This window comes from Notolepis coatsorum, assembly GCF_963971535.1.
Source record: "Notolepis coatsorum genome assembly, chromosome: 3".
NCBI lineage: Eukaryota > Metazoa > Chordata > Actinopteri > Aulopiformes > Paralepididae > Notolepis > Notolepis coatsorum.
Window position 1 is genome coordinate 4,904,373 of NC_140167.1, and position 7,850 is coordinate 4,912,222.

Consider the following 7,850-nt stretch of genomic DNA (forward strand, 5'->3'; position numbering starts at 1 on the left):
AAATCATGTCAAACCCAGATTCGGCTCAAATAAGGGACTAAACACGTTTCGCAATTATGCCACATCAATGTGGAACGCCCTACCCAAAGCTGTAAAGGAATGTGGATCACTACCCACTTTCAAAACCTCTCTCAAGGGACACCTACGGGAGACTGCAATTCAACACTGGCCCCTGTAAATATCCTAACCCAATCATTCCAACCCCCTCCAATGTACAGTCATTTACCTAGTATGGTTTTGTCAATAGTTCAATGTACAATTGTGTTTGTTTGTACAGTGTCTCCTCCCCCCCCCCCTCAATGTACAGTGTTACTTGTTTATACAGTATGCCCCCCGCCCCCCCCCCCCCCCAACCACCTCCAATGTAAATTACCCAGTATGGTTGTCAATATCCCAATGTACCCAACCCCCCCCACCCAACCTCCAATGTACAGTTTCTACGTCAAATGTATATACTCCCTTTTCTTGACTCCTTCTGTATCACAAACAGTACTGTATTTGCAAATCTGGTATGTCATAAATGTATAGATGTAGCAGTACTGACTATCTGTATGTCATGTATGTCATATATGTCTATATGAATTGAAAATGGGGGACCCTGATGGAAACAAGACAAACGTCTTTCTCAGGTCTGCATCCCCTTAACAATTGTATGTATTGAGCCGTACTGTATTGTACCCATTCTGCAATCTGTTAAATAAAGTTTTCATTCATTCATTCATTCAAGCCCCCGTTAATTTCGAACCCTGCTCTGCACTGAATGTGTTGCTCTGCACTGAATGTGTTGCTCTCTGCACTGAATGTGTTGCTCTGCACTGAATGTGTTGCTCTCTGCACTGAATGTGTTGCTCTGCACTGAACGTGTTGCTCTGCCCTGAACATGTTGCTCTCTGCACTGAATGTGTTGCTCTGCACTGAACGTGTTGCTCTCTGCACTGAACGTGTTGCTCTGCACTGAATGTGTTGCTCTGCACTGAATGTGTTGCTCTCTGCACTGAATGTGTTGCTCTGCACTGAATGTGTTGCTCTGCACTGAACGTGTTGCTCTCTGCACTGAATGTGTTGCTCTGCACTGAATGTGTTGCTCTGCACTGAACGTGTTGCTCTGCACTGAATGTGTTGCTCTGCACTGAACGTGTTGCTCTGCACTGAACGTGTTGCTCTGCACTGAATGTGTTGTTCTGCACTGAACGTGTTGCTCTGCACTGAACGTGTTGCTCTGCACTGAATGTGTTGTTCTGCACTGAACATGTTGCTCTGCACTGAATGTGTTGCTCTCTGCACTGAATGTGTTGCTCTGCACTGAACGTGTTGCTCTGCACTGAATGTGTTGCTCTCTGCACTGAATGTGTTGCTCTGCACTGAACGTGTTGTTCTGCACTGAACATGTTGCTCTCTGCACTGAATGTGTTGCTCTGCACTGAATGTGTTGCTCTGCACTGAATGTGTTGCTCTGCACTGAATGTGTTGCTCTTCTGCACTGAACGTGTTGCTCTTCTGCACTGAATGTGTTGCTCGCTGCACTGAATGTGTTGCTCTGCACTGAACGTGTTGCTCTGCACTGAATGTGTTGCTCTGCACTGAACGTGTTGCTCTGCACTGAATGTGTTGCTCTGCACTGAACGTGTTGCTCTGCACTGAACGTGTTGCTCTGCACTGAATGTGTTGCTCTTCTGCACTGAACGTGTTGCTCTTCTGCACTGAATGTGTTGCTCGCTGCACTGAATGTGTTGCTCTGCACTGAACGTGTTGCTCTGCACTGAACGTGTTGCTCTGCACTGAACGTGTTGCTCTTCTGCACTGAATGTGTTGCTCTGCACTGAACATGTTGCTCTTCTGCACTGAATGTGTTGCTCTCTGCACTGAATGTGTTGCTCTCTGCACTGAATGTGTTGCTCTGCACTGAACGTGTTGCTGCACTAGGGCTGTCCCCGACTAAGGATTTGGATGGTCGACTATGATGGGCCAAAATGTTCCGTTAGTCGACTATTGGTCGAAAAAAAAATATATATATATAATATTAAAAGGAAATGAATTATTATTATATATTTTTTTTTTTTATCATTCCATTTGGGCTGTGGGGGGTGCTTAATGTCTGAAGGAGTCGACTGAAGGCTTCTTGTCCTCTGCAAAAGCATGCAATTGGTCCACTGATGGATACATCTTGATATTGGTTTAGTCTAGTGTGTTCATTAGATGGTGAAATCCTCTTTCAGTGCCTCTGTGCCTGTTTTCATAGGCAGTTAGCCTCTGGTATGCGTGCCATTAGCGTTAGCCACGCTTCTAGGCCTCTTTTCTTTTGGAAAGAATGATAAAAAAATATATATATATATACTTTTTTTTTTTTTGCATTCGACTAAGAGGTTGGCAGTCGACTACAGCTCCTTTCGATTGATCAGTCGACTATTCGACTAATAGGGGTCAGCCCTACTCTGCACTGAATGTGTTGCTCTGCACTGAATGTCCTGCTGTTGTTTTTGCCCGTCTGACAGGTCGTGGAGTTGGTGTCGAGTGCCATCGGGGACTTGGTGCAGGGCATCTACCACGAGAACTCCAGTCACATAGAGGTGAAGCAACTACCAACCACCTGCATGTCACAGAGGCCCAGAAGGTTAACCCTTTCACTGCCACACGACAGAAGGTTAACCCTTTACTATCACACTACCGACGGTTAACCGCTGGTGCTCTAGTGCGACATCTAGTGGCTGAATGTTAATGTTATCTTTAACAAACCTTTTGGATTGATACTCTGTATTGATGGATCCTCAATGTGATACTCAAAGGCACCTGTATCTGTGTTAAGAATAAGAAGTGGTATCACTGTATCCCCGCTCCAAAACTACCCAGATCCGCCCCGGAGATCGTATTACATGTTAACTGATCTGTTTTAATGGCATATACGGTATCGGCTCAAATGTGCCATTATTGGCTGTTTGCAAAAACCAGTTGCACTCTGTAATAATATAGTCGCAAGCGGCAGTGACAGGGTGCAAGCGGAGCACTCTGTTTTAGAAGCTTAGGGCCAGCAGCCAGAGAACTATGAATGAATGAATGAATGAAAACTTTATTAACAGATTGCAGAATGGGTACAGTGCAGTACAGCTCAATACATACAATTGTTAAGGGGATGCAGACCAGAGAAAGACTTTCGTCTTGTTTCCACCAGGGTCCCCCATTTCCAATTCATCGTAACATATATGACATACACGACATACAGATAGACAGTACTGCTACATCTATACATTTATGACATACCAGATTTGCAATTACAGTACTGTATTTGTGATACAAAAAGAGTCCAGAAAGAAAAGAGTATATACATTAGGCGTAGAAACTGTACATTGGATTGGGTAGGTGGGGGTGGGACTGTACTAACGGCAACAGAACTCGAGAATGTCTGATCACTAAGGGCTTGTGTCCATAGGGGACGTTTTATGAGTTGTCAGCTCCTTTCTGTCATTCATTTATATGCTGGAGAAGCGTCGGGCGCGCTCCTCTTCCCACTAGCCTAAGTGTGTCTGACTCCCACTTGAACGGCATGGACTACAACTTAACGTATGACAAGACATCGAGGTCGAGTCCACTCCACTCTGGCAGTCAAAGAGCTGACGTACAACAACAACCACAACACTGATGGAAGCGGTCAGGGCCGTGGTTTATCGCCTCTTTCTCTCCGCAGGAGCACAGTCCCACTGATGACCTGGACTACGTGGCCACATGGGAGCAGCAGACCTTCCTCTCCCACGGCGCCCTGCTGGCTAAGAGCTGTCAGGCCGCCATGGCTCTCGCCAAACACGACAAGGAGGCCCAGGGCCTGGCCTACGAGTACGGCAAACACCTGTCCCTGGGGCACAAGGCAAGTCCTGCTGACGTGGAGTCAGTGAGTTTGTATTATTATTAGGGATGTCCGATATTATCGGCCGATATCTGCATTAAAATGTGATATCGGAAAATATCTATCGGTTTTCAAAAAAAAAAAAATCTTTTCTTTTTTACATTTCTATAACCTTTATTTAACCAGGCAACAAGTAAGAACAAATTCTAATTTTATTTATTGTCAAAAGTATGCATAATGTTGTGTTAATTCCACAACAAGAGATATGTAATGTTAATTACCTGAAACTATTCCATTTTTGGGGGGGGGGGGGGGAACCCTGCATACCGGTATATCGGTATCGGTTGATATCGGTATCGGAAATTAAGAGTTGGACAATATCGGTATATCGGTATCGGTAAAAAAGCCAATATCGAGCATCCCTAATTATTATAGAGTAGATCCGATGAGACTAGACTTCTTCCCACTCCTTTTCAAATATGTAAATGACAACAACAACAATTTTTTTTTTTTACTTTCTTGTTTGTTCTTTGTTATTTTCTATTTGTTATTTTTTTATATACATTTATTATTTGAACGGCTTAAGGCTATATCTGTACTCTGTGTTTGTTACGTTGCCTATTTGAAATAAACGTCAATCAATCGATCAATATCTCCTCTGCAGCTGAACAACGACCTGCAGCCGTTTGTGAGCCTCAGCTCCGCCCCCTTCAGCCTGAGCTCCGCCCCCGTGGTCTTCCACCGGCAGCTGGTGGGACCACAGGTCTGGGGTCAGCAGCTGCAGCAGGTGAGTTTACTTAACATTACATTTAGTCATTTAGTCACAGACCTGGGATCAGCAGGTGAGTTTACTTACATTACATTTAGTCATTTAGTCACAGACCTGGGATCAGCAGGTGAGCCATGAGGTCCTCGTGTGTTTACTTGCATTACATTTACATTACATTACATTTAGTCATTTACATTACATTACATTACATTTACATTTAGTCATTTTCATTTAGTCATTTACTTTACATTTAGTCATTTACATACATTTACATTTAGTCATTTACATACATTTACATTTAGTCATTTACTTTACATTTAGTCATTTATGATGACGTTGGTGATGATGATGATGATGATGATGATGATGATGATGATGATGATGTGACACGTTGATCAAAGGCGATCAGACGTTACGCTGAATGTGTCGTCTTGTGTTCCTTCCTTCCCAATAGGCCAAAACCTTCGGGAACCAAATGGACTACAGCCAGGTGAGCAGAGTGGACTGCAGCTAGTTTTGTTTTCGTTTAGTTTGTTTGTTTCGGTAAACAGACGGCATTTATAGCACAGCTTTTGTCCAAATCGCTTTTTAACTTGTGCCTCACATTCACCCGTTCACTCACTCGCACACTGACTGCGGAGGCAAGCGGTAAGCGTCTTGCTCAAGGACACTTCGACACACACTGCCGGGGGGAGCCGGAATCGAACCTGGGAACCTTATGATTACCAGACGATCGCTCTACCTCCCACTGTAGCCCTGTGGTTAGGGATGTCCCGATCGCCTTTTTTTGCTTCCGATCCGATCCCGATCATGTGATTTTAAATATCTATCGATCCGATCGTTTCCGATCCGATCTTTCACATTAGTAATCAATTTTGACGCATTTTTGTCAGAAACTGGCAGAGCGAGACAAGCCCATCTGTTGCCTATAATAGTCCGGGGCGCGAGAGCGGAGGCTTTTGTTATTACATTCACCCTGAGAAATGTGCTTCTGCTTCATATGAGAAATATTAAAAGTTTCAATATATGTTTGCACATTAGTATACATTCAGTGTTCGACTTACGTAATGGTCCATTCTGGTCTGAAACGCCGACGATAATCCTCAGTCACGTAACGTTATCCTCCAGGTGAAAAGTTAGTCTGAAAACTTCGACTCCAGCCAAACATTGCAACTGGCTTGACTTTCTATTTTAAAATGCTTAGTTCCAAACCTCTGACATTAAGTCTAGCTGCTCAAGTCAGTGGATATTAACCGTGTTTCGGGAGCGACGTGTTGTACTGTTGTTGTGATGTGGTCGAGCGTGTAGCGTGTAGCGTCTAAATTAAAGGGAATGTTTGTTGCAACGGTGAAAATTAAAGGGGAATGTGTTTGTTGTGGACAATTATTCTGCTCTGTGTGACAATAAATACATTAATGATGATATATTATATGTAATTTAAAACCAAAACTAAGGCCTCCGTATGAGTTTAAGACGTGGACATGGTCATGTTTGTTGAATAAAAATTTTCTTTTTTTGACTGCCGATTTTTATTATTTTTTCCCGATCCCCGATCCTCTGAAAAGCATGTGATCGACGCCGATTCCGATCACGTGATCGGATCGGGACATCCCTACCTGTGGTGATTTGACATCGTTTCCTCGGATATATATATATATACAGTATGATGCACACAGTCCCTGTCAGGTCTGTAAAGGTGAACTTTTTGAAGCCAGTCATTTCTTAATACGCCTCTAATACAGTGAACTCTGACCTTTGCCTCAACCCTATGACCTTAACCTCACTGGACGTGTCACGCCTAACCCTGGCCTAAAATACAGCTCACCTGCTGTAATACTTTGTGGTGGGTGACATCCTAAACCGTTTGCATTATTCATCCAAGACTAAATGCGACAGTGGCTCAGTCGTCTGGTATTCGGGATGGTTCCCGGTTCCTATTCCCCGCTCCTCCCGGGCAGCGTGTCGACGTGTCCTTGAGCAAGACACTTAACCCCCTAACCGCTGCACGATGAGCGGGCCGGCACCTCGCACGGTCAGGCGTGTGACTGTGTGTGAACGGGTGATTGTGTATGTAATATACATAAACATATACATAAACATAAACCAGAACATGCATATATACATGAACATAAACATACACAAACATAGACGTACACATAAATATATACATGAACATATACATGAACATATACATGAACATAAACATACACAAACATAAATATGTACATAAATATATAAAAGCCTGCACACCTTTTATTGCGCTGTGACTTTGACACGATTGAATGAATGAATGAATGAATGAATGAATGATTGATTTTATTTCGGTTTCTTCTTTTACAAAGCATAGTAGTAGAACTTAAAAAAAAACGAAAAAAGGTGTAGGCTGAAGCCGACATTACATTATTTACACACAAAAAAATACAAAAAAGAAACATAATTCAGTACATCATTTAGCAAAGGTTACAAACATTTCATAGTTTTATGTACAAAACATATACAAATTTTTTTCTGTTTTTTTTTTTATTATTATTATTTTATTTTTATATTATATATATATAAATGACGGTTGGTTTCCTCCCTCGACAGCTGTGGGCGGCGGTGAAGTCGGAGGGAGGCGTGAGCTCGGCGGAGGACTTGTGCCGTTACCATGGCAACAAGGCCCTGGAGGCCATGCGGGCGTTCCCCTCCTCCGAGGCGCGCTCCGCCTTGGAGAACATCGCCGGCGCCATCACCAAATTCTGACCCCGGAACTCTCGCTAAGAAAAAAAGAAAAGGTGCAAAGCTGTCTTTTTTGTCTCCGGGAGGGGACAAGGACGGTGAAACGCGCGGCGCTCCGAGAGACTCTGACTCCTCCTCCGAGAGACTCTGACTCCTCCCCCGAGCCGGGCCGCAGACGCCGGGTGTTGCGTCGCCATTTTGTTGCCACCGGTGACACTCGAGATCGCCATCAAAGCCCTCCTAGTTGGAACAACTAGTTTACCGATGTTTTTAAAATTGTCCCAAAATACGCATTTCTCGGAATGTTGTGAATTCTATCGCTCCTTTATCGGGAAAAACGCGAGGAAATTACTCAATCCAGATTTAACACTGCCATTGGAAAGAGGAGATTTGGCCCAATCCATAGATATGACTTGGCCATAATAAGGTGATTTATAGTTCATAATTCAATTTTGAATGTATAATTCAAATGGATTATAATTCAGTACTGTGTCTACAAATCCTTCTGTTTAATCATGTTCCCTTTAT

The 7,850-nt window shown here is 43.4% G+C and overlaps 1 protein-coding gene across 1 annotated transcript in view; it reads left to right on the forward strand.

Moving 5' to 3' along the window:
• The window catches only part of pdss2 (prenyl (decaprenyl) diphosphate synthase, subunit 2), a gene marked incomplete at its 5' end in the record, with an annotated part of 28,466 nt that extends 20,973 nt beyond the window's left edge, over nt 1-7,493 (forward strand). The window contains 5 exons of the mRNA XM_084310343.1: nt 2,493-2,567; nt 3,680-3,856; nt 4,500-4,622; nt 5,059-5,094; nt 7,191-7,493. Of these exons, the coding sequence (XP_084166469.1) occupies nt 2,493-2,567; nt 3,680-3,856; nt 4,500-4,622; nt 5,059-5,094; nt 7,191-7,346 (567 nt within the window). The 3' untranslated portion in view covers nt 7,347-7,493. The remainder of the gene's footprint in view (nt 1-2,492; nt 2,568-3,679; nt 3,857-4,499; nt 4,623-5,058; nt 5,095-7,190) is intronic.
• Between the last annotated feature and the right edge of the window lie 357 nt (nt 7,494-7,850).